We start from the raw sequence: 26,547 nt of genomic DNA, 5'->3' as shown, positions 1-26,547 counted from the left end.
TGTTGTTATTTCTAAAGCTGTATTTCTTTTTAAAAGTGGTAGCCTCTCTTCAAAATATTTTCAATAAGTTTAAAACATCTGTTTGTAGAAGGAGCAAGTCTCTCTACAGAGTCCTCTGTTCGCGGGCTTTTACTTATAATTTGAAACAATGCGGCATAATATACACAAATTATTTGGAATAAGCTTAAGGGTTTAATTTCATTTCAAGGACACCTCGGTAAGTAATCGTAAAGCCACAACCAAAATGTTCTTAAAGATCAATAAGAGCAAAGACAGATATTTCAAGGAACCACTCAGAACTCAAAGTTAAGGCTTGCGCGGGAAAATGTGGGAAGTAAAAACGAAATTAACCTCACTCTTGCATCTGATTGGTCGAGAGGGTGACGTGAGTTGTGTGGACCAATCATAGAGCGAAGATTAAACAAAATGCGAGCGATACCGTATTACTCCCGACCCTCAACTGAAAATTAAAAATATTTTGACGAGTCTTTGAGTATTTCTTGTGCGATGAGTCTGTCTTGTTCGCTTTCTTTTCCATCTTCCTTGCTGATTCTCTTCAGACAAGTGAGGAGTTCACTAGCCTGATGTTTGTATTCACTGTAGTTAGAATTCAACAGGATTTGATGTAGTAATGATATGTATTCCGTTCTCATCTGTAGGAAAAAAAATAAAATCGTCTCAGTTGCGATACTCAGGTCTACTTTCTAAGACAAATGAATGAAAGGAGCGGGGTTTTAAAGAAACTGTGCGTCGGTAAAGGTGTGACAAGACAACTTAGCTTTATTAAATGTGTTGAGAGGGTAAATTGGAGAATGTACAGAGTTTATAAAACTCACGTCTCTAGCGTCAGCCCTTCGTCTTTCGCTCTGACGAAGGGCTAACACTTGATAAGTCAGTTTAAGAAACTCACTACTATGGCCAACTCACGTTATTAACTCAGTTGATAAAACCAAATTCTCTACTATTTAAGGTCTTTTAACATGGTGGGATTGCCAAAAATACAATAAAAAAGGTGAAATTTATGCCTATGCAAACCAAAAACAAAAGAAATCAAAGGGCCAACCAGAGGACAAATATCTCAAGGAGCCAATGAGAGCACAAAGCAAAAATATACAAACTGCTGAAGCGCGGGAAAACGCGGGTGACCAATTCGCCATTGGTTGTGGCTTATTATCTGATTGGCCGAAACAATGGCACGAGCTATCTAGACCAATCACGGAGCAAAGCAAAGCGCGCGTGTAATTCCTTTCATTGTGTTTTAACTGATGAATTTGAAGTTCAAGCCAGTCTCGGAGAGAAGTTTATTACTTGTCTCGAGTAAGGGAAAATACGAGACAACGTTTCGCGCGGAAATTGGCATGAATATGTGACCACTTTTCAGTTTGCAAAGCTCGCGAAAAACTGTGAGGGACGAGAAACAGATAATGTCTATGGACAAACATCCGAGCATATTTTCGTGCCAAATAGAGGCTTCTGGGTTTAGTATCCTTCAAAAATTTTGCAACAAGCAGGAAGAAATGTCTACGAACAGCTTACTCTTTGCTGTGTGGGATGTTTACTATTTAGTATTCTCTAACAAGAAGTTTTGAACGAGCAAACATTTCCCTTTTCTATAAAAACAGCTGGACACTCTCATCTTAAATTAAATTCTAAACAAAGACTTTAACCGTTTTGGAAGTAAATCACTGGGGTTTATAACCGGATATTCCCCAGTTTTAACTAGGGAATATTCGGCCACGTGATAAGTTTGGAGCAATCTTGCGCGAGCAAAATTATTTGATGGATTATTAGAAGGATAGATATAAAGATATAAAAGGATAGATATAAAGCTGATAGATATAAACCGACCCCTGCCCCAGGAGAAAGATCCGCCATCTGTCGTAGGACAATCTCTATCAGGACTTTCATGTCTAAAGCGTAAAAAAACTCTGAAGTGTCGCGAGATGAAAAGATGTCCGTAACAAACTTGAGCACTGCGTCAGGAGAACTACGAGGATACTGAAACAAGGCAGTGGGATCCTCTGTAAAACAAGAATAACAAGAATCATTGTCGTTTTTACGTTGGAGATGAAATAAGTAGCAATTAAGGCGTTGGTCTCGGTAGATTGGAGTAGTCCATAGTATAGCCTTGGTTGGGTCATCGAGTGGTGGTCTTGGCAGTTTAAGACACTCAGCTTTCACCGTGTGATTTGGGCCGTTTATAGGAGGAAAATAATCCGCACCTTAGGCAAGCCGAAGACTACCTAACGCAAATTGGGCTATTTATACGAACACAGCTTAGATAAGCTGTGAAATGCTTCTGTAAATAGTTCGCGTCTTTTATTTAACACAGCATCGGGAAAACACGCTGGCGCGACACAGCAGCAAAATGAGTACGCACGCTTGTAACACACGAGAAAGTTACGCGTGCAAGGGAATGGGAACAATAATATTTCCATAGTAACACTGTCGAAACAAAATGGGACATTTTTAAAATTCCCACCGCTTCGCAGCTAAGAACACTACTGAAACGAGTAGTTGTAAATAGGACCTGAAAAAAATTCAGGCCCGTACGGGATTTGAATCCCATGACCTCTGCGATACCGGTGCAGCGCTCTACCAATTGAGCTAACAAGCCAACTGGGAGCTGGTCAATGAATTGGGTCCAAATAAACATCCTAACTAACTAACAGGTCCTATTTACAACTACTCGTTTCAGTAGTGTTCTTAGCTGCGAGGATCTCTTAATTTCATCGCCCCACCGCAGTGCAAATATATGAATTTTCATATATCTAAAATCATCATTCCTACCGCTTGTTTTCATTTTACGGGGATAAGCCCAAACCAATACGGATAAGATTGCTGTTTTCAGGAAAGTGTCGGTCGAACTCCATCGTCACATGTATCACTTAACGAAAAAAGTATTGTGGTAACAGGTGTGCATTTAGTGACTGAAATTGAGCAGCCATAAAATGGATTTAGCGCTTCTTTTCATCGCTTTCTCAGTAGACAAACCCCCTGGAGATAAACAATGTAATTTGGTCTTATCAGCTGAGTTGATAACGTAAATTGGTTACCGTTAAGATTTTCAAAGCTGACGTTTCGAGCGTTGGCCCTTCGTCAGAGCGAAGTGAAGTATGAACAGGTACTAAAAGACTATCTAGCGTAGGTAGATTCGACTTTTTTTCCGAACTTCTACCTCACGTATGCATGGTTACATATCGATTGCGGACACTGGACACAATTCAGATTGTAAAGACGTTTCCTTGTGCCAACGAACTACGCAAAAAACATTTTCGATGCAGAAGGTATGACTAACGCCGCAAAAAGTTGGCTCGGGGTAACATAATTCTCGAAATGTTTTCACTTATCCTTTCGCCATGATCGCACTAGGAGAAAGAACATTTTGAACGACTTTTTTTCCGAACTTCTACCTCACGTATGCATGGTTACATATCGATTGCGGACACTGGACACAATTCAGATTGTAACGACGTTTCCTTGTGCCGACGAACTTCGCAAAAAACATTTTGGAAAATATGAGTAGGGTATATGCAACACAGCGGCCAAACGTCGGACATGCACAAGGGAATCAATTTTACTCGGCCGTGCTTGTATGACATATTTTTCTCGCAAAATTTCAAAGGAAAACATAGGAAATAATTGCTATCACGGAAACTATACGGGAAGAAATTAAAACATTTATGAAAATCTGTCCAAGGAAACAAAAGTAGGGGAAAGGGAACTCGAAACTTTTCGAACACAGAGCTTGGTGTACAATATGCCCCCAACCCCCTCCCCCCACGTTCCAAAACGCTCGACAACCTGTGAAAAATGCATCCGAAGATCAGGAAGACTAATAATACATTCTGTTGCTACTTCTGACCAACCTTCTCTGTTGAGAAGTAACACGATCTTCTCGCTCAGTGTCTTGGCAGCGCTGCGGGATGCTAGTACCCTCATTACAATGTTACTCTGAACATCTGCAGGTGAGAAAAAAGCAACTAGCTCGCACTAAAAGAAAATACTTTGACTGAAAGAGTAGGAGTTATTCTTAGTCGGCTATTGTTCGTTTTCAGTCCGTAGAAAATCATTTGAATGTTCATAGCAGTTTTAAAGTTTGTTTTGTTTCGTTTTGATTTTTTGTTTGTTTGTTTGTTTGTTTTACACGCGTGTTTTCACCGTGGGATCTTCTGGGCCTCGTTGTTCAAAGCACTGCTAAGATAACTCAGGGTTAGTATGAAATGTAGTTTAAGATCTGAAGGCTTTAAAAGAAAATTCAGTATAATTATTTTTGTCTACAATTTGATGACTGGTTGCTCTTCAAAGACTAGAGAAAATTATCCGAGAAAGACTTTAAAACAAAAGGATAAAGAAACCTGGATTAAATTTTAACCCTGCGTTAGCGCTACTCAGCTCCGAACAACTAGGCCCTGGTCATTACTCATCGAAGAAATTTGGTTGTGTTTATAATAAAATATACCTTATTTTCTCCCCTTCCCACCCCCCTAGGCTATGTAGTATTCTTACGATGCCCCTCATTACCACTCAATTTTTCATACTCTGCCAGCGACGAATGATTCACCCTCTGTTCCACTTAAAAAACCGTGTGACCCACCATAAATCCCCCCTGCTCCCCTCCCCCCCCCAAGGCTATGTAGTATTCTAACGATGCCCCCTCATTACCACTCAATTTTTTATATCCCCCCCTTTTTACTCTGTCAGCGACGAATGATTCCCCCTCTGTTCCCCTTAAAAAACTGTGTGACCCACCATAAATCCCCCCTGCCCCCTCCCCCCCCCAAGGCTATGTAGTATTCTAACGATTGCTCCTCAACCCTCAATGGCAGTTAATTTTTCATATCCCCCCCTTTTTACTCGGTCAGCGACGAATGATTCCGCCTCTGTTCCCCTTAAAAACCATGTGACCCACCAAACATCCTCCCACTCACCCCTCCCCACCAGGCGATATATATGACTAGTCCCTAACGAAGCTTGAGCAATTATCATTTCGACGTGAAGATTTGACACCATTCTCTCACTGCTACATTTCTTGATGAAAACCGTGTAAACGAGCTTGTGATCTTACAATAAGTTCTTGTTTCCTCATTTTAAATTCTCAGGTTCAACACTGCATCCACACGTCCTTTGCACACTAGCAAGTGCCTGTAGTAAAATGGACTTTCCGGACCAATGTCAGTATCTGAGCAACTACACACCTACCCCTCCCGTAACCCAACAACAGTCAACTGATGACAAGTTAGAGTTAATGTTAGGTAAGGGGAGAGTTAGGTGCGCAGTTGCATATACACTGACATTGGTCAGCCTTTCCTTACCTATAAAGTGGTGGTTAAATGCCAGGATAAGAGGTGTAAAAGCCTCCATAAATTCTTCCTCATGTTCAGATGTTTCAATGGCATCAATCAAAAACTCCACAAACGAATCATTTACTTGGTCTGATGATCACAGGAAAAAAAACTGTTTTAAACATAACTCAAATAGAGAGAAAGTCTGACAAACGAGTAAAATGTAAAAAGGATGAATGAAAATAAACGGCCCCGGATGAAGTATAATAAAAAAAAAACTACCACATGGCTGAACATCGACTCACGAGCCACCCTAAAAACTGGGCTGTGGGACTAATAAAGCTGAGAAAAGAATGGTAAATTAACAGGACACCTGTAATTGAATTTGATTTATTTCCGAAAATGCTCGAGTTGTCCATTTAACTGATTTTCTGTCCTTTTCAAATATCTATGAAGTTTCCTAATTGTTTTGCATATTTTCGTAACAGCGGTTATACCTTATGTTCCCTTTAAAAATTTGCGTGGAAAATTGGCGTGCCGAATCGGCCGACCAAAGCTGACCCCCTCGCGCATGCCCGACGTTTGACCGCAGTGTTACATTCAGCAGTATGATATGACTACACGACCAATGAAATAAGGGAAGCGAGGACAGGACTCACCATAAACGGTATATGGAACAGATTCTCCAGTTGAAAAAATCATTGTCATTAATATTGCACAGTGACGCTGCATTGAAGTACCTGCAAGATCCACATCAAAAATGAGTTGGTTACCGACTTCTTTTAAGCAAACCGGTGAGGCGGGCTTGTTGATGGCATGTCTAACTCTAGATTCTATATTCTTTGATTTATCTCCTCTCACCACTCAAATATCATGAAGCAAAGTATTAGAACCGCGTGTTTGATCCTTTGTTTGACTACTTCCCTGCCTTATGGTAAGTCGGTCAGTTGGTCCGTCTATTGGTCTTTCCCTTGCGCATGCCTAATGGGGGGTCTATTAGTCTTTTGCTCGGACGAAGGGCTAACGCTCGAAACGTCAACTTTAAAACACTTTACAATGATAATTTACATTATCAACTCAGTTAATAAAACAAAATTATCTTGTTATACTCCCCCACTATCACATAATCACAGTTTCTTTAGAAACTTACCCCCTTTAGGCACATACATAGATATGCACATATATAGTAAGCAGATAGCCAAAAAGACGATCAGAAAGTCAGTCAGACGGACAGCAGGCAGGCAAGCAGACAGACAAACAGGCAGACAGACAGGCAGGCACACATACAGACAGACAGACAGACAAACAGGCAGAGAGACAGGCATACAGACAGACAGACAGACAGGTAATTTAGTGTTAACAACTGAGTTGAAAACGTAAATTAGCCACCGTAAAGGGTAAAAAAGCTGACGTTTCGAGCGTTAGCCCTTCGTCAGAGCGATCGTCGCGATCGCTCTGACGAAGGGCTAACGCTCGAAACGTCAGCTTTTTTACCCTTTACGGTGGCTAATTTACGTTTTCAACTCAGTCGATGACACTAAATTACCTGCTATACTCTCCCACCGACGCAGCACCACAGTTTCTTTAGAAACTTACCCCTTTATTCAGACAGACAGACAGGCATAGAGACAGACAGACAGATACACAAACAGATAGAAAGTCGGTGGGGAAGCTTTAAAATTATTTACTGTGGCCAATTAACATTATCAACTCATTTGATAAAACCAAAATTATATATGTGCCCGTCTGTCTGCCTGTGTTAATCTGTCAGTATACCAATGTCTAAAGGTCTTTCAATCTGCAAATGCATCAATACCTATCTTTCTGCACATGTGTGTCTGTCCTCTTTTTTTTTAATTTCTCTAATTTGCTCTGTACATCAAACATTCTCTGGGTAAAAATATTTTTGGGTGGAGTCTCAACCCTTTCCACCCTAACATCAGTATGCACATTCTCCATACTGTTCTTTCTGCATTCAGGTGCTGACAAGGAGAATTTCTTAAAATAATAGAGGGCTTCTCTAGTATGTGATCATTTCCTTTATTCTCATGACCTTATTGTTTGATTAGGAGGTGATATTGTACTGAGAAATTAGATGCTAGCCAATCTCAGGGTCAAAAAGTTTAAAAGTGCAGAACTTTCTTGAGATATCAATCAAAGTTGTGATGCCCTGAATTTTTTTTACCTTCTTTCCTCTTCATAATCTCCATCACCAGTTCTGAAGGCAAGACAGAACACAGGAGCTGGGAGAGAATTTCCTTCTTCAAGCCACACAAACAACCAAAAATTTCAACTAAAAGTTGGCGCAGTGATTGTCTCTCTTCCTTGAAGTAAAAGAGAACAAATGAGCTTTGAACTTTTAAGTACATGTTACATTCAACCTCTTTAAACTCAAAATCTAATAATCAATTCTCCTAAATATCAGATGTACATTCCCTATAATGCTAGTGCCAAGAATTTGGTGAGCAGGTACTGGTCATTATTTTACACTTGAGGGGAAAAGGGATTGTCCGAGGATTTAAAGGGAATTACATGATTTTCAGAGGTAAGGGAGGGCAAACCAACTGTTGCTAACAGAATTGAAAAGGGGTGGGTGGGTGGGGGGGGAGGCTGCTATAGAAAATTGACTGCCAATGAGAAGGGAGCATTAGAATACTAAAGAGCCTAGGGGGGAGCGGGAATAAGGTAAATTTTATTTTGACACAACCAAAATCCCCCAACCCCACCCCCAGGGCAATAGTTAATTACTAATCTCTAGGTCAACAACATTCGATTAAGAAAGACATTCTTTTTGTCTTGTCATAACATGAAACATTACTTGATTGCTTAGTATTGTATCATTATCAGAAGGAGACATTCTGTCTTTGTCATAAGCATGAAAAAAATCTCCATGAGGTATCCAACCTCAGATCTTTAGATTCCAACCTCTGTTCTATGACTAAGGTGAAGAGGACTCTATAGTGTGCTAAAGCACCTCCCAGCCTTTTTTCAGGCTACCATAACAGTTCACTGGTACCCATTCCTACTCCTGGGAGAAGAGATACCTTGTGAGAGTAAAGTGTTTTACCAAAGAACACAACCTAATGAGCCAAATAGGTCTCAAACCCAAAAACGAAAAATGAAAAACCTGGCTTTGACAGTAGACTATTTGCAATCCCTCCTTTTGGGAAAAGTCCAGTGCATAAGTAAAAAAAAATTGAGTGAGGTGATTGCTTCTATTCTAGCTCTACCAAATCTTCATGCAGTGCACTGAAATCAACTTTTTTCACTGACTTTTTTTTCCTCACACAATGGACGATAAACGACTGTGAATACATGAAAGTCATATATTTGAACTGTGGATGAATCCTCCCAGTAATGAACACTACTTGAGCAGTAGTGAAAATAAGGCCTGACAAAAAATTCAGGCCTGTACGGGATTTGAACCTATGACCTCTGCAATACCAGTGCAGTGCTCTACCACCCAAGCTAACAAGCCAATTGGGAGTTGGTCAAACTGGTTCCAAATAAACCCATGAAGTGGTGAATAAATGACAGTGAATATATGAAAGTAATATATTTGAACTGTCAGAGTGGTGTTCATTACTGCAAAGATCTCTTTAATATTCACAATGGACTATACTGAAAAAGAGGTACTGCTTGTAGTCTACTTGGGCAGTTGAGGGCTTTCTAACTATTGAAGACTGTATAATGTGCTTCACATCGCAGCAATATATACTTACCATTTGAAAGTAAACAACAAGCATGTTGACATAGTCATAATCATCAAGCTTGAAAACAGTTCGACACACTGCTGGATCAGCATCGAGCTACAAAAACAATACAGATTCACAAGACTTTTTCATTTTTTCCAGGTCCTGTTTAGGAAAAGTGAAGTTAAGAGATGATTCCATGTTCTCATGTTTGTTTTTGATTTGTTTTTCAAAATTCTCCTTGGCATTTTACTCATGATTTCATGAGCTGATGTTTAGTCAAGTGAGTTTAAACTAAGCTAACTGAGCACCAGCTGATGAAAAACATGGTGTCAAATCTCTGTCGATTGTAACTACTGTAGGAAGTGAATACACCTGTAATGTTACTTCATAATTATCAAACTATTCTATCCATGTAAATGGGGCATGAAAATGTCAACCAGTTAAGAGAGCTCTGAATGGCATGTACATATTTTTAGACAATAAATTTTGTATGCTGTTAATAATTATAATAATTTCAAAAATTAACCCTCTACACCTTAACATCAGTATGCATATTCTCCATACTGTTCTCTAAACATTTCCTAATGTGCTGACTGGGAGAATTTGTCTAACAATCAAGAGCTTCTTTAGATGGTGATCATTTCCTTTATTCTCATGAACTTAATATTTAATTCAGGGATGATGCCATAAGGAGAAATTCGGTGGCAGCCACTCTTGGGATTTAATGGGTTAAACAAAGGGGCTACCAAACTCATTTTTTAGTTAAATCACACATAGCTGTAGTGTTGTTGTGGTAACCTTACATGTTGATAAGAGATCACATCATCTGAGAAATTTTTTTTTAGTCCTGGATAGAAACAAAAAAGTGTGGAACACACCATTCATCAAAGAATTTGAACCATTTTGAGCAGTCTTTTAGATTGTTTCAGATATTCTTTGGGTTTTTAATTTAACAAAAAATGCTTCAAACACTAGCTGTGTTATTAAGTAATGATTCAGGGGTAATATTGTGAGGAAAAAAAAAGATGCTAGTCACTGTTAACCCTATAACTCCCAAGATCTGATTGTTAATTCTCCCCTCTAGCTGCTACACATTTCCTTGTAAATTAGTTATGAGAACTTAGTGCTAGATCAAGATAGCAGCTTCTACCTGTTAAGATTGAATATTCTCAATACCTGTTTGCTGAATAATGTATAGATATTATAGGGAGAAGTTTCGTGTTAATCACTTCTGGGAATTAAAGGTTTAAGGGTTCAAGAGTTGAAGGATTGATAACACTTTATGTCACACAATGAAACTTGACCAACCAGAATACTGTGAAGATTTTTCAGCAGTTTATGAAGTATCCCTTCATCATCATGAACAGCCCAGCTTCTTTGCTGCGAGTCTTCCTTGTGTTCTGTCAGCTCATCAAGAATTGTGATAAGTTGCTGGCCATCATTGGACTGAAGAAGAGCCTCCTCATCTTCAGTGCGAGACTCCTGGTCAAACCAATAAGGCAAAAGGATTTATAATTTAGTTCAAGCAGATGCTGTTTTTTTTAAGTTAAGTCTTCCTTTAGTTAAATATAAGAAATTTCCTGAACACAAATAAGAGGATCTCATTGGGGTTAACTGTTAAGCATAAAAGGGTAAATAAAAAAGATATTAGGTGGTCAAGCCAATAAGATGAAAGGAAATAATTTAATTTTTCCATTTCACCCCTTAACTCATGGGAGTTAAGGGGTAAAATGGACAAATAACAAGAGATAGTTTTAAAAGGTCACTCAATTGTAAAAGTCAAAATCATTAAGTATTTACAAGAGACCATATATCCCAAAATGCAGGAGCAATTCAGACAAGGTTTTTGTTTATTGTATTCTGAGGAAAATCCAGCACAGCCTGCAAATAAGGAGCAAACTCTGCTTTCCTAAAGAAACAAGGGATGAGCTCACTATATGTTTCTAAACTAATCTTACTGTATAGGCTCAAATATCTATTAGGATAATTTAGTATTATCAACTGAGTTGATGACGTAAATTGTCCACTGTAAAGAGTTTCAAAGCTGACATTTCAAGCATTGGGCCTTTGTCAGAGCTCAAAATGTCAGCTTTGATACTCTTTACAGCGGCTAATTGACATTATCAACTCAGTTAATCATACTAAATTACCCTGTTATACTCTACTACCAATGAAACACCACAGTTTCTTTCGCTGTCATCCACACATTTCTAGGATCATCCTTGGAATTCACGTTCACATTGCAGTGAATAATGCCATTATGGTGCTTCTTCACATTTAAGTACCATTTAGTGTCTCAACTAAGCATAACTTTGTAACCAGCCTGGGCCACAAAGTTTCATTTACTGACCTTCTGATGTTCAAGATCTTGAATCAGTTGTGCCATAACATTTGAAGTTGATGGTACAGAGTAATGAATGTGTGATAAGACTGTATGGACAGCCACAGAAGACTTGTCATAACTCAACCCAGTGCTGCAAACAGTGATTAGATAAATTCAATCCCATTAAACATTTTAATTGACTAATCACACCATGGAAGAGCAGCAATCTTACCAACCACACCCAATGGTATCAACCACTGCTTAGGACTCAAGCAAGCAGAGATAACAAAGACTTCAGAAACTATTTACTTCTTGTTTTCTCTAACTGGATTGATCAGTTTTGTGTTATTGACCCTTGAAACAGAAGTTAAACCTTCATTTATTTTCTTACTTCATTCTAAGGAGTTCTAACAGCTCTGCAGCAATTCCAGGTCGTATTGTGACAGACTCAAGATCAGGTCTTTCAGGGATAGCTGGAGGTGGAGTAGATTCCCTTGCTTTTGCAGGCACTTGGTCTAAAAGAACATGACACACAAAAAAATTTGAACACAAAATCTAAGTAAATTTTTAATCACAAGCATGTGCATAACATATTCATTATCTCCAACATGCAATAGGAATACTCCCATTAACCTTTTGACCCCTAAAGGTCACTAGCATTGAAACTCTCCTTACAACAAACATTGCGGCCACAAGAATAACAGAAATGATTACTAACTAAAGAAACTCTTGATTGTTAAACAACATGTAGCAAATGTATAGAGGGCACTAAAGAGAACATGAATAGTGATCTCAGGGTGTAAGTGATAAGTGTTTTTACCAAGTTGATGAGCTGGTAAAGTCTCCAAGGTTATTGTGCAAAAATGTATAACAAACAGGCAGAAGTCATAGTTTGATCATAGACCTCCAAACCTTTCACTGCAGTATCCCATGTTGAAGCAGAAGTGGTTGGAGCTGCAGGAGCTGGCCTTCTCTTTGTTGTTTCCTTCTTCTTTTTATTCTTATCCTTGCCAGATGGAGGTGCTGGAGCAGGGCGTCGTGGCTGTGCTGGTAGATCAGCCTTGTCTCCTGAATTAATTCGATTTCGGTGCTCAAGTAATTTTCTTAAAAAGGAGTACATTGTTTCAATTAGTTTATACTTTTTTCCCACAAAATCTTGTGCAGCCAATGTACCTATAAGATTCATTTTATTTAGTAAATAAACCCCTTCAGGTGTTTAGTATGTCAGTTGATAGTGTCTGCCACTGAGAGATTGTTGGAAAAATGAATATTTAGCCTTCAAAAGCAAATGTGAAATTCTGGGGACAGTTTCTCAGCCATGGTCATTATCAGGAAATGCAATTCAGCAATCCAGAAAGGGGTTTATGCATTTCATAACCCACCATTACTTATTCATTTTGCACAAATTATTTTGCTGAATTTTTGTACTTTCTAAAACACCCATCTGATCAATATCCCAATTGCTGGGCTCTACAGATTTAAATAAGCTTGTTTTTCTTTCACCTAAAATATCAAAGACAAAAAGTGAAAGTCTTGAGCTTATTTTTCTTACTGGCTTTGTTTCTTTTTGATGGAAATAAACAGAGAGCAAGTATTGAAGCATCCTGTGATTTTGTACTATGTGACATAAATTAGCTGATAAAATTGCAGTATATTTGATGGATGGGTTATAATTCCTTAACCCTTTGACTCCCATGAGTGACCAAGACAGAATTTCTCCTTACAATAACAATTCGATATCAACCAAATAAGTAATGAGAATAAAGAAAAATATCAATTTGGGGATAATTAGATGATCCAATATTAAATTCTTGGAACTAACATTATAAGAATTGTATGGTTGACAGTACGGAGAATTACAAATTTGATCTGGGAGTTACAGGGTTAACAACTTGGTGGACAGAGGTACTGTAAGAATAACCTTCTTAGTCATATTACTTAGGTATTTAAGAAAAACAAAACAGTGACAGCAATGAGAATGTGGTGGAAAAAAAAAATTAATCAGCAGAAGAATAAACATATGCATTTTAAAATTCTGCATAATTCCTAGACATCCTAGGAAAGACAATATTTAAAAATCATCACAACTTTTTCATGGTCTGAAAACTACATGACAAATGCTTTTATTAGATTGGAAAGCTTTAAACTGAAAATTCAGTTTGATTTTTTTTTGTCCATGATATGATTACTGGATACTCTACAAAAAATAGGGAAAATCAATTCAAATAAGCTCTTGAACAGAGAAATAGAGAAACCTGGATTAAAATTCAACCCTGGGTTAACACTAATTAGCCTTCCAACAACTGGGCCATGGGTGGTGAGAGGAAAGCGACAGTAAAGTATCTCTTGGCCGAGAACATAATGCAACAACCCAACAGGTCTTAAATATGGACCTCTCCACAAAGAGTCCAGTACATTAACTGTTGTATTACTGAGTCACCAATGACATCTCAAAATCCCTGATAGTATTATCAATTCTCACCTTAAATTAGCTCTTTGCCTATGAGTATAAAAACCACCAGAAGCTGCCACTTGTGTGTGGATGGCTTCTATAGCTCTGTCTACTGACTCTAACACTGCTTGTCTTTCACCTGTGTCAGCCTTAAGACAGCAGACAAAGTAAGTGTGCTAATTGTGTAGTCTTCAAGGCCATATCAAGATGATTTTGATTACAGAGGTAATGACACAACCAACAGAGTTTCTTCTCTGGAGCCCCTTACTCTCTACAGCTTTCCCACAACATATTTAGAGGGTACCAAATAGGGATCCTGATCTTGTTTCATGCATGAATTTAAGAGAGATTCATGTATCATGTGTACTTTAAACAGTATTTCAAGCATTGAAAATTTAAAACTCCAAATCTCACATTACTATGCCTTTCTATAAAAGTTTAAAGTTCAAACTATGTGCCTATCTCAGTTTCACTCCACTTAGAAAAAATATTAAGCCCCTTTCTTTGCTATGACCTTGGTCTGATTTTCCAGTTGTGAGAAGTCCTGAAAAGAACTGTATCCCATTGAGATAACTGGCCTTTCATAAACCTGTGTGCAAGCCACTGTTGTCATCAACGCTTTGGTTGTCTAAAAATAACATCAATCACTGATAACAGTGTTTTTCAGGACTTCTCTCATGACCAATGCAAATTTGCGAGCCAATGCTCTCTTTGGATGCCGAGTCAAACATAGACACTGTGGGTTAGCGTACTTTACTGATTGCAGGGCTTTCATTAACAACTTATGTGGTAGGAGAGTATTGTAAAGTACGAGAAAAATATTTACTTCGCCTAGACAAAAATTAGCTCTACAGCCCATCAACATTTCGCCGGTAAATCAATTCTGCAAAGAGGCCGGAAAATTCAACAAGCTACGATACTTAATAAGCACCCTTTAAATGCATGCGACTTCTTAAATAAACTCTGACTATTTCCCTCACCGTTTCATAATCGACAGGTTCCAGGTAACAGGCAGGAACGAGTCCGACTGAACTATCTCGTGCGCGCATCCGCCACCAGTTCTCATCATGTTGTTCAATAAATTCAAATACATCCCCAGCATGGACGGGGAGAACCCCCTTATCTTTGCTTGCCAAATGATATATAGACCTGTACATGACATAATCTTATAAATAGCGTAATTTAAAAACGAAAATTCATTTTCTTATGAAATGTAACGCAGAATATTATAGCGCAGAGGGCAGCCATTTTGAAATATTCCGAAAAGTCACGTTACCTATATAATTGCGTGAGCGAATGGGACAAAAAGTTCTCATGGGTGGGGTAGGTGAGTTATTATTGCGACTTAGCAGACACCACACAAATGAATAATGCTTCTCGCACGCTCTGATTGGGTAGCTCAAAAGTGATTGACAATAACTTTTCATTTAAAGTTAAAATTACCGATCGTAATGAAAGAAGTAAACCAGCCATTAGCAAACAAACTGTAGTTTTAAGATTTGTTATAATGTCCTAAAAACAATTGAAATTGTTTTGAGGTTTTCCAAGTTTCACAGTGAGAAAACTTCCGCAGGATGAAGGAATGATGATAATATTAATGAAGCATTTATATAAGGTATTCTCAATATTAATATCCTCAAATGTACTTTACATCACTTTGTAGGGAACTTTGGTCAGTTAACAATTTTTTAAAATGAAATTTTGCAAGTACCCCCAAGTTTTGGAATCTTGAAAACAAGGCCAGATCACAACACCAAGAACTACACTCCCTGCTCCATGCAGGATGTGCATGGATTCTTTGACATTCCCTACTGACCAGTACATAGAAAATGCAGGAGTCAGGGCCTACAGGTTATGGTCCTTATCCAAGAAGACTAGAATGTCTAACTATTTTCCATGATCATAACAAACACAGCACATTGTCCTCAGTTATATTAAGACTCTGAGTGTTGATGCATAGTTTTAAAATTTGTTATAATGTCCTAAAAACAATTGAAATTGTTTTGAGGTTTTCCAAGTTTCACAAATGCAGCACACTGTCCTCAGTTATTTTAAGACTCCGAGTGTTGATCTGGTCAAGGACACAAACCCTCGATCTCTAGCACAGCAATCTGGCACCCTACAACCTGAATTAACCAGATGGCAGTAAGGAACCAGTGAATAGCTTTTTTCCTCTGTCTTGACTACAATAGTTGAGGGATAACAGCATAGCTAAAGCAAGGACACAGCCATAATTATACAGAGAGAGATCATGACATATCCAAAACATTAAGAATTTATTTTCCACATTCCTATAGTCATCAATGATATAATTTACAAGATAAACAGTTTTTAGACTGATTTTTCTTTCTAACTGGACTGAGGCACAGTTACCAAATGAATATGAGCACAGTAGCTCTTTGGCCCCACAGAGAGACTAGCATCTAATTTCTCCTCACAATATCACACCTGAATCAAGCATTACAGTCATGAGAATAACAGAAATGATCACCAACAAAAGAAGCTGTTGATTGTTGCACAAATTCTCCTTGTCAGTAACATAGGAAATGTGTAGGAGGTAGTATGGAGTAAATCCATATTGATGCAAGAATATAAAGGGTCAACAAGGGAAAGTTATTTAACATGTTTCATATGGTTAAAGTTTCCAGAAGTTGAAATCCTAATAAATTTCTAGCTAAATGTAGGAATTTTTTATTTCTTTCTGCTGATATCTTCAGTCAAACTTGAATCCTCTTTTTGACAAGTCCTGTCTTGCATCATTTATCTCCTGTAAAAAGTTAAAGCAATGGGATTGTAACCAAGTTTGAAGTCTGTAATGAAAAACCCAGAACCAAACTTGAGATTACATTTGACAAATTTTTGGAATAAATCCTTTTCTCCAACATATAAAGATATATCCTTTTTTAAAAAAGCTTCTAATGTCTAAATGGCGAATGTCTAGCCATGCCGACTTTGTATAAGGTCAACAATGCACATTTTCACCATATAATGTTGAAGTAACAAGTCTCCTTGGTTACAAAAGCAACTTGGTAAAAATTCAAAACCAGAACCTTGCAAATAGGGCAGAAACTTGGAAAATAGTACAATTCGAGCTCCTTACCTGTTTTAAAGATTCAGAGGCTTCTACACAATCATTGAAAGTTGCTACTCGATATCCAATAGTTGCCAAAGAATAACACTGAAGGGAAAAACAAGAACTCAAATCAATAAAACTGTAACAGGAAAAATATATATATAATTCTAACATAACCTACGGACAAATATAAACTCGGTAAGAAGCGCATAACATATTAACTCACCCCAAATACAATTAGAGCATAAATTGGCATCTGCAAAGGATAAACAAAAGCAAATATGAGAAAAATATGTTCGCTGTTAGCCACAATTCAAAGGTCTTGCTTCATCGAGTGAAAACCCGATACTCTTTCGTAAAATGTTCCCGTGATTACCGGCCATATTACTTCCTTGGCTTTGTAGGATACTTTAAGAGGTAGGATATCTGTTAATGGGGTAATCCAGAGCGAAAGAGCTACTCCAGCAAAAATGATCCATTCTGTCAATTTCGTCATGTTTTCGGATGCCACAAGTTACTCTTCAAGCAGACAGTAAGTAGTGGTCAGTGGTCTTAGCCATGGACTACATAATTGTTGTGTAAGCTTCCAGTTTTCTCCTTCTTTCTCAATAAGTCTGTCACTTTTCGTCAAAAAAGAAAATTGATTGACTGTCTGGCAATTGTTTTGGTTTTAGATATGCATGTCTTATTCTGCAAAATCCGTTCATTTCTTTCCAAAAGAGAGGTGTTTAATTCCTTACTTTGCGGAGCAACACTGAAGAATGATTACAAACCTTAAAATGTGATTTGTGTAAAAATTATATCAAAGATCTCCCTACAATCACCCTGCTTCAATCAAAAACGATAAATGCGTTTTTACTTTAGAATATCTGTAAAGCACATCATTGCATGGGATGCCTGTGACCCTTGTAGTTGATTTTTCAGAGAGGGTTACAAATTGCAAAATCCACCAACTGGATCTCAAAAAGTATGGTCAAACGATTGAGTATAACATGCTCAGCTGTGATTAATTTGCGTGTGTGTGTTTGGTGGTTATCGTTTGCCCATCCGTTGATAGTGCCTGGTGTTATCTGTAGACAGATGTACGCATTGCGTACCTTTTTTTTAATTTTATATTTATATATACATATATATATATATATATTTTTTTTTCCCCATGGTCGTTTCAAATTGCAAAATCCACTAAATGCATCTCAAAGATCAGGGTCAAACAATGGAATACTACATGCTCAGCTGTGATTGGCTTGTGTCCATCAGATATCTGCTCGATACTTCATGCGCAATCCAGTGATTTTGGTGGTTATACTTTGCTTATCCCTTTGCTCATGCCAAGTGTTATCTCCATTTTTTTTCAGGAAGATGAAGATCAACAAACAAGAGTCTGGAGATAATGATTTTTCTTTTTCATAATTCAATGACTTGAAAATTCAAAGATCTCCCTACAATCACCCTGCTTCAATCAAAAACAATAAATGCGTTTTTACTTTGGGATATCTGTAAAGCACATCATTCCATGGGATGCCATGGGATACTTCCTATTCAATAAAACCCATCAAAACAACATTCAAATTGTACACAGACGGACAATTGGCAGTCCCTCCTATTGGGAAATTTAATCCCATGAGTTAACCCTTTCCCTCCCAGGTCAAATTTATAATTCTTCTTACTGTCAACCATACAATTCTTATAATATTAGTTCAGAGAATTTAGTATTGGATCAACTACTTATCCCCAAATTTATATTTGTCTTTATTCTCATCACTTATCTAGTTGATATTGTATTGATATTGTAAGGAGAAATTCTGTCTTGGGCACTCATGGGAGTTAAAGAGTTAAAAATGAAAAAAAAAAAAATCAGTGAAAAAAAAAAAATTGATGTTAGCATGCAGCAAGGAACTACACCTTATGTGGGCCTTACCCCACGAATCCTGCGTGGGGTGCTAACATAAACCTGTTTTTTTGGGCTGATTTTTTCTTACTTATGTCAGACTTTACTGAAAGGGAGGACTGCTTGTAGTCTAAACACAAACTTTTATGCTTGTCTCACACTCAGAGATAGTAGACTTAAAAAATAATTCGTCGAGCAGAGGTCTCCCCAAAATTGTTATATATTGGCACAAAAAATATACCTGTGAAGTAACTGATTGTCACTGATAGGTAAAGTATATTCAATCATGCAACAAAAAGTCTTTGATCTGTTCTTTCATCTGGGCTCTGTGATGAGATTTCTTAGCAGCATCCATAACAAATGAGGGAAAATCACTCGGATTAAACTTGACATTTTTAAATGTTAATCGGCAACCATAACATAAAGCTTCATGAATATTGTCTCTGGTTAGTGGCTGTTCAGCTAAAGAATTTGAACATCCACTTTCACAGCTTCCACAAGATTCAGTCACAGACTTAGGAGTAGTTTTGTTGTCTACATTGAGCTCCACTGCACTCAGACCATCAGTTAGGGTGGAAAGCAGAGTTGGATCCACATTGAGTGGAATGCCACAAAGAGCACAAGAAGCGACATCATCAGGGGATTCCTTCACAGATAGCTTATCACCAGTTCTAAAAATTGTGCTAACAGTAAAAGGAAGATCAGCTTGAAGACCACTAACAAACTCTTCTGTTAAACGATCAATGCTGATGTGTGAATGGCTCATGGTGGACAGTGTTGGTATAACTACAGCTTGGACATTGTTAAAGAAATTATACAGAGCTATCTCCTTAGTCACAAATTCTCGCATTGGTCTGACAAATATGACATCGTCATGACGATCATCACTAAAGCCAGTGTCAAATGGCAAATCTCCACCCCTCCCTTGAGATACATTGGATAGTAGTCTCACTGACAATCTGGAGGCACAGTCTGCAACCATTACTTTTGAATATCCTTCTTTCCTGGCCACTGTAAGCAACAGTTGGTTACGGAGTATCTTCAGCAAGTCTTCTTTTTCTGTCACTGATGGCATTGCGTCAAACAGGCTTTTTAATTTTTCACCTTTTTCTGACGTTTCAGACTTCTTGCAACAACTGGCATCATCTTGTGCAGATCGGGAGAAAATGTCCTCCAACTTCACCAGATGAAATGGAAACTCTGCTCTTGAAACTATGCCTCGAATCTGTTCGATATAACTAGAACGCTCCTCTTCACTTTGCTTCAGCACTTCTCCTTCATCGATGAAAGTGATCCCTGGTTCGAATCGGAGTTTTTTGTGAGCCGCACCACTCAAACCTTCACAAACTAAATGCAACATTGCAGACGAAGACAGACCTCCAGAAAATGCCAATAAAATCCTTTCTCCTGCCCGTATCACACGCGCTTTTCCGATTGTTGCACGGAATTTGTGCGTAAAATACGCCAGAAAACAGGACTTGCACAAAGGATCGTTGAGGCGAACAACCACGAATGCAAGGCTTGAAGCGCACTTCATGCACGTTCTTCTACCGCCAAATTCTTCTTTAGATTGCTTTCCCTGTAGGTGAGATGGGACATTCTCTAAATCTTCTTCTTGAACACTGCACATTTTGTTTAGAAAGATCTTTGCGAGACAAAAATGTACAAATTTTTACGAAAATCAGCCTTGAGGAACTTAATTTGGTCTTAGTCAGCCATGTTGATTACTCAAAGATGCGCGCATGTTCAGTACGGTATTCCGCTGTGCGAGTTTACTCCCCAGAATAGATACTCCACGCTGAATGAAGTCGTGTCTTTATTTATGAAATCTACTCACCACTTGCGGCGAAATTCAAAACCTCTGAAAATGTCTGACTCAGTTTTTGTGAAATCTATGCGGATTGCTACTGTTGTAACATTATATTGGTAAGATTTACGTCAAAATCAAGACATACTTTAGGAATTATTTCTTTCAAGTTATTCTGATAAGTTACAATTAATTCTGTCTGATTTGAATTTCATGAGCATAACTAAAACTGCCACGTTAAAACCCGGGAAAATTTTCAGTTTCGCTTTTCCTGTTTATTTTTTCATTCATTGTACTGTTGTTTATACATATTTTTTGGCGTTTTTATAATTTTTTTCAAGGGTGATCTCAATATCCATGGTGTTCTTGAACAAGTATCTTCTCAGCAGTCCTGACCTGAAGGTAAGATCTGACTGTAAATTCTCCCTTCCATCTGCCTCGCATTTCCTTGTAAATTAGTTCTGAGAATTTGGTTTTAGATCAAGGTAACAACTTCCACCAGATAAGTTTGAGTATTCTCATTACCTGTTTGCTGGATAATTAATGGATATTACAGGGAGAAGTTACATGTTAATCACCTCTGGGGACTAACACTGCTTCTCTTTTTTTTTCAGCTTGATGCTCCACTGTTTGTCACTTGGTTTCAATGTGTTGTTTGCTTAATTTGCTTGTTCCTTCTGAGTTTTTTGGGAGATAAATATCCATGGATTGACAAGTTCCCAGCTTTCACTATTGATCTAAAGGTGTCAAGAGAGGTGTGTATAGTTTTTTCATAATTCAGTTGTCTTGTCTATTGTGTCATTTGCATATAGCTTTACTTTTTGAAGGGTGCCATGTTGGTGCACCTGCTATTATTAGGAATTCAGCTGCATGTGACTATTGGAAATTAAAGTATCATCTGTAATATTTCATGCTATGTGTCAGGTATCTTTATTGGAGCAAACTGTTCAATGTAATGTGTGCAACAAAGATAGGTGTTTCTTGGATGTACATGTTAAGCAAAGTTCTCTAAGGCTCTTAGAGGATTTCTAAGTTTAATTTGTATGATTGTTATGTACTTGGAAATCTGAGCATTAAATAATAGGAGGTCTTTACATCAGTGCTAAGGGGTTTTCATGTCAGACCTCTGGCATATTTGATCTTTGTATATAGTTTGATACTATACTCCTTCCAAGATCTCAATAGCAATTCTCTTTTCTGTCTATGATTTATTTCTCTTGATGTTAGTGTTGAGAATTTGGTGTTTATTAAAATCCAATGAGAGCCTCCAGTTGAGGTGTCTCTTCATATATTCTCATCAGTTGTTTACTCAACACTGTATTGATACTGTAAGGAGAATTTACTCCATGGTCATGCATGGTAGTGAAAGGGTTGATTGGTTCATGGCTTAGTTATCATTTTTTTTGTGTCTCCAGTTTAGAGGTGGTGCCATAGTGTCTGTGCTTTGTCCATTTGCCTCATTTCGATTTTTAGCCCTTTACACCCTAACATCAGTATCGATATTCTCTATACTCTTCCCTATACATGTCCTTTGGTACTGACAGGGAGAATTTGTCTAACAATCAAAACTTCTCAGGTCGGCGATCATTTCCTTTATTCTCATATCTTAATGAATAATATAGCAGTATTACTGTAAGAAGAAAATAGATGCTGGTCAATCTCAGGGTTTAACACGTCAAGTAATTTAAGGAGAAATTAGGTGCTGATCACTCTTAGGGTTTAAAGAGTTAATGATCATGTTGTTCTTCTTCTCTGACATTTCTACAGGTTCTTCCATTGTCCATTGTTTTTGTGGGAATGATTACTTTCAATAACCTGTGTCTCAAGTACCTTGGAGTGTCATTTTACAATGTTGGAAGGTCACTTACAACTGTTTTCAATGTGGTAAGTGCTATGATTACACTATGATAAGATGCAACTAAATTTTGAACTGCAATTTGAGGAATGGTTTTTCATTTCACCACAGTTTTCTGCTTACTGTTTATTTGGGTTATTGTAATACAAAGCTGTAGGGGATTTGATATGTGATAGTCTTGATAGCAGTTTGTCATGAGACCTTGAAAAATGATGAAACAGAAACCTGCTTGTGTTTGTTTAGCTCGTTTTACTGGAATGGTGAAAATAACGATACCAACTGAAAAAAAAGTTGTGAATGCAATAAAACAATAGAGTTTATGTTTTGCAGGCACAAATTTGTTTTGAGCCATTTTTGCAGTCATTTTCCCCCTTACCTGGCTTGGGCAAGAACATAAGCTGGGTACTAAACAGTCAGAACAATAATGCAAGCATGCAAGGGAGCTGAAAAATATTTTAGCCTGTCAAAATCTTGCCTTCAGCACACAAACTGCATCACAGTGCCCGAAAAATGATAATAATGGATGACATTTTAGTTTAGTTAACTTTGCTCGGTTTGTTTTGTTGGTTAGATCTGTTCCTTTATTATCCTTGGCCAGAAGACATCCTGCAAAGCCATGTTCTGCTGTTCCATTATTATTTGTGGTTTTCTTTTGGGTGTCGACCAAGAAGGAAACTCAGGAGAACTGTCCTATCTTGGAATTCTGTTTGGAGTGTTAGCCAGCCTTTGTGTATCCCTAAATGCAATTTTCACCAAAAAGGTTCTCCCAGTTGTTGATAGTAACATCTGGCGTCTACAACTCTATAACAATTTTAATGCTGTATTTCTTTTCCTGCCTCTTATGGTGATATGTGGTGAAGTGAAAGTGATCTATGGCTTCCACATGCTCAAGTCAGTATACTTTTGGGGTATGATGGTATTGGGTGGGTTGTTTGGAATCGCAATCGGATATATAACAGGCCTTCAAATCAAAGTGACAAGTCCATTGACGCACAATGTAAGTGGAACTGCCAAGGCTTGTGCTCAGACAATTCTCTCTGTGACAGTGAATCATGAGATTAAAACAGCTTTGTGGTGGTTTAGTAATGCGTTAGTTTTAGGGGGTTCAACTGCTTACACATTTGTGAAACATAGTGAAATGAAAGCACAGCATAACAAGGTTGAGCAGACTCACAAAGGCAATGGAAACCATGGAGAGCAGAAAAATGGAGGGAATGTTGTTTAGTTTTTTTAAGTCTTGTTTAGTTGCACCAGAGAAATATTTCTTTCAAATTATTAACACAGTTTGAAAGTTTTATGCTGAGAATTTTGCTATTCTCAATATTAAAGTTAAATAACCCTCTTTGCCTCAGTTGTAACTTCAAAGATAAAATGATATTTATAAGTTAGAGAAAACCAGGGTCAGTTAACCCTTTAACTCCCAAGATCTGATTGTTAATTCTCCCCTCTAGCAACAACACAATTCTTGTAAATGAACTACAAGAATTAGGTAATAGACTAAGATGACATCTTTAACTTGGTAAGTTTGAATATTCTCATTACCTGTTTGCTGAATAATGTATGAATATTACAGGGAGCAGTTACATGTTAATCACTAAGAACTGGGAGTTGAAGGGTTATTGTATATATTAACTTTTTGTTCAACATTCAAAGGTGAAAATTTTGTTGTTTTAAATATTTATGTAGGATAAACCTCTTCAATGCCTCTATTGTATATTCAGAGATAATTAATGGTTTTAAGTTGGAGATGACTTAGGCCAGTTAATCTTGCCACAGAAGAATACTGCATATTATTATTCTGCCATATTGTAACAGACATGAAAAAAATCTGTTTAACACGATATCTTGAATTCTTGGTTTCTTTACCCATTAACTCCCAAGATCTGATTTTTAATTTTCCCCTCAGCTACTACAAATTTCCTTGTAAATGAGTTATGAGAATGTGGTGTTAAATCAGGATAACAACTTCTATCTGATGAGTTTGATTATTCTTATTACCTACATCTGCTGGAATGTGTGTGGATATAATTTATTATAGGGAGAAGTTACAAGTTAATCAGTTTTTGGAGTTAAAGGAATAACTTGGTGACAGAAGAATACTGTATCATATTTCTGCCATTTCTTTGAACAATCATGAAAACACTCAAAATAATCCTGATTTCTTGAATTCTTGGTTTCTTAAATTTTCATGGTAATAGAAAGTAAAGATGGCTTTATTTCTCAGTAAAATTTTGTCCCTGATGTCTCCTAACCTTGTATTATTCACACCAGGAACTTCACAAAGTCTTAATTCCAGTGCTCAAAAAGCACATTACAATACTATAACAATAAAAAATTATTAAAAAAGGCACTTAGATACCATTGTAAATCATGATACAACCATCTTGAAACTTTATACAGTCTTCCTGATATGTATTTACAGTCACCTTGCATAGGATAATGAGAAGAATTTTTTATGTAATTGTCAACTAATTGGAAGGCATAAATCTTATTTAATCACATTAGTAAATATGCTAAAAAGTAGTCAACACTCACCAGATTTGAGCCAATTTTTTTTGCAGCTTCCTGACATGATCCACACAAGTTTATAATCTTATAAACTCTATGATGGGTCATCAATAATTGCTTCAAAATTGTAAGAGTGTAGTTTTTCTCAAACACCCGTGAAATAATAAAATATCTTTTACTAAATTTCAGTTCATAGATCAATTATTGGATAGATATTGTGCTTGGGGTAAATAATGTTGTAACTTATTCTTGTTATAACGGGTGAGGTTATCAATAAATTATTTTATTATATACTCAACAAAATATCGCGTTTCTGATTGGTCAATGATGAATGCATAAATAGGTTATAGAGTGCAATAGAGGCTATAGAGTGCAATACGGAGAAGTTGCCATGGAAACACCGGGAAGCGCCAAATTTGAACACCAAATTATGAAAAAATGGCTGACAGTAGCGCGATGGAGTAATTTTGTCGAGAATATAATAAATAAAAAATCATATGAACCTGCTCGTTCATTTCGTGATTTATGGTCACTCGTGATGTTTTGAAAGTTCTCAAATTGCACTCGCCTACGGCTCGTGCAATTTTGAGAACTTTCAAAACATCACTCGTGCCCAATGAATCACGAAATGCACTCGCGTTCATACGATTTCCTATACTTATTGTTTCAGTGATCTGTTTACTTTAAAATGAAGAAACATGTGGACACTTTGATTTGATTTGATTCTCGTGTATGGACCAAACACATACTACAATTTTCAGTTGAGTGAGGTATGATGAAACTGTAGTAATTTGATGTTAAAATCATGCTGTTGTCATGTGTAACTGACTCTATTACCTGTGACATGTTAACTTCTTTCCACAGGCCTTCATGTTTGACAGTTGGTGACACATGGCTTGTGAGATTTGGTTACCATTGGAAATGATGAAGATTGGGTGTAACAACATTCTAACTTTATGATCAAAACCCTGTCAACAAAATTTTTTCTTAGCCTCACTCAACTGATAATCGTGGTCAAAGTCCAAAACATACAAGAGAACATAAAAACCACAAAGGTATTACCACAACTGTTTGCAGTTTAGTTTTCTGACCCCGTTAGCTTCCTCTTTAAACCACACAATAAAATTCCGAATACACCTCTGATGTCCATGGTTCTCTGAGCTCTGTAGTAAACTGTTTAAAACTGAGTTTTCACTTTTTATAGCTTTCTTGTTTCTTAATCACAAAAACTTTCTAAAGATCCTCCGATTTCCATGGTTTTCTGAGCTTTATGGGTAACTGTTGCAGTTCTTTCCATGAACTAGGCTGAAACATTTGTTAAAAAAACAAACAAACAAACAAAAAAAAAACAAAAAAGAACAAAAAAACTTAAAGAGAAGTTCACAGACAATGTTGACACAAAGAGAAACAAGGATGACTGAGGATGGTGAAGATTGGTAGGGATTGAAAACGACAAGCTTGCCAAAACCGGCTTCATAGGTAATTTCATTCACGTTACGGTATGGAAAACACTCCTGAACTTTGATGCGTTATGTAATTGCTTAAAGCAAGTCTCCTCATTCTCCACTCAATTCACTAATCAGATGCAAAACTTTGCTAATTCGGGTCTAGTCTTTTTACCTCCCTAAGGTCAGGTCACTTGCGTGTATTTAAGTCAATCG

The 26,547-nt window shown here is 37.4% G+C and overlaps 4 protein-coding genes across 5 annotated transcripts; 1 reads left to right on the top strand and 3 right to left on the bottom strand.

Moving 5' to 3' along the window:
• LOC113664508 (NCK-interacting protein with SH3 domain) lies at window positions 1-15,057 on the bottom strand. 2 transcript variants are annotated; one of them, XM_089207203.1, is made up of 13 exons: window positions 14,736-15,056; window positions 13,786-13,904; window positions 12,216-12,406; window positions 11,695-11,818; window positions 11,331-11,454; window positions 10,289-10,462; window positions 9,008-9,094; window positions 7,471-7,609; window positions 5,945-6,025; window positions 5,316-5,435; window positions 3,870-3,962; window positions 1,849-2,021; window positions 1-653 (listed from the first exon to the last, which is right to left on the bottom strand). In XM_089207203.1, the coding sequence occupies exons 1-13, from the start codon at window positions 14,910-14,912 to the stop codon at window positions 468-470; spliced, it is 1,788 nt and encodes a 595-aa protein (XP_089063329.1). In that variant the 5' UTR covers window positions 14,913-15,056; the 3' UTR covers window positions 1-467. The 2 variants fall into 2 exon arrangements, with proteins under 2 accessions (XP_089063329.1, XP_089063330.1); XM_089207204.1 differs by lacking the exon at window positions 1,849-2,021 and having other exon boundaries at window positions 14,736-15,057.
• A 910-nt stretch (window positions 15,058-15,967) lies between these two features.
• LOC113664498 (dolichol-phosphate mannosyltransferase subunit 3-like) lies at window positions 15,968-17,374 on the bottom strand. Its single transcript, XM_027180104.2, has 4 exons — window positions 17,205-17,374; window positions 17,055-17,084; window positions 16,856-16,933; window positions 15,968-16,522 (listed from the first exon to the last, which is right to left on the bottom strand). Exons 1-4 carry the CDS (start codon window positions 17,322-17,324, stop codon window positions 16,469-16,471), a joined length of 282 nt encoding a protein of 93 aa, XP_027035905.2. The 5' UTR covers window positions 17,325-17,374; the 3' UTR covers window positions 15,968-16,468.
• Window positions 17,375-18,558: 1,184 nt separating this feature from the next.
• On the bottom strand, window positions 18,559-20,457 carry LOC113664478 (cytoplasmic tRNA 2-thiolation protein 2-A). Its single transcript, XM_027180072.2, has one exon. It carries the CDS (start codon window positions 20,344-20,346, stop codon window positions 18,997-18,999), a length of 1,350 nt encoding a protein of 449 aa, XP_027035873.2. The 5' UTR covers window positions 20,347-20,457; the 3' UTR covers window positions 18,559-18,996.
• Window positions 20,458-20,494: 37 nt separating this feature from the next.
• On the top strand, window positions 20,495-25,069 carry LOC113664481 (GDP-fucose transporter 1). Its single transcript, XM_027180075.2, has 5 exons — window positions 20,495-20,642; window positions 20,865-20,925; window positions 21,138-21,278; window positions 22,291-22,407; window positions 22,950-25,069. The coding sequence occupies exons 1-5, from the start codon at window positions 20,539-20,541 to the stop codon at window positions 23,601-23,603; spliced, it is 1,077 nt and encodes a 358-aa protein (XP_027035876.2). The 5' UTR covers window positions 20,495-20,538; the 3' UTR covers window positions 23,604-25,069.
• Window positions 25,070-26,547: the final 1,478 nt, after the last annotated feature.

The sequence above is a fragment of the Pocillopora damicornis genome, chromosome 5 (assembly GCF_964200805.1).
Source record: "Pocillopora damicornis chromosome 5, jaPocDami1.2, whole genome shotgun sequence".
Taxonomy (NCBI): Eukaryota; Metazoa; Cnidaria; class Anthozoa; order Scleractinia; family Pocilloporidae; genus Pocillopora; species Pocillopora damicornis.
Note: the sequence above shows the minus strand (reverse complement) of the source record. Positions and strands in the feature narration are given on the sequence as shown.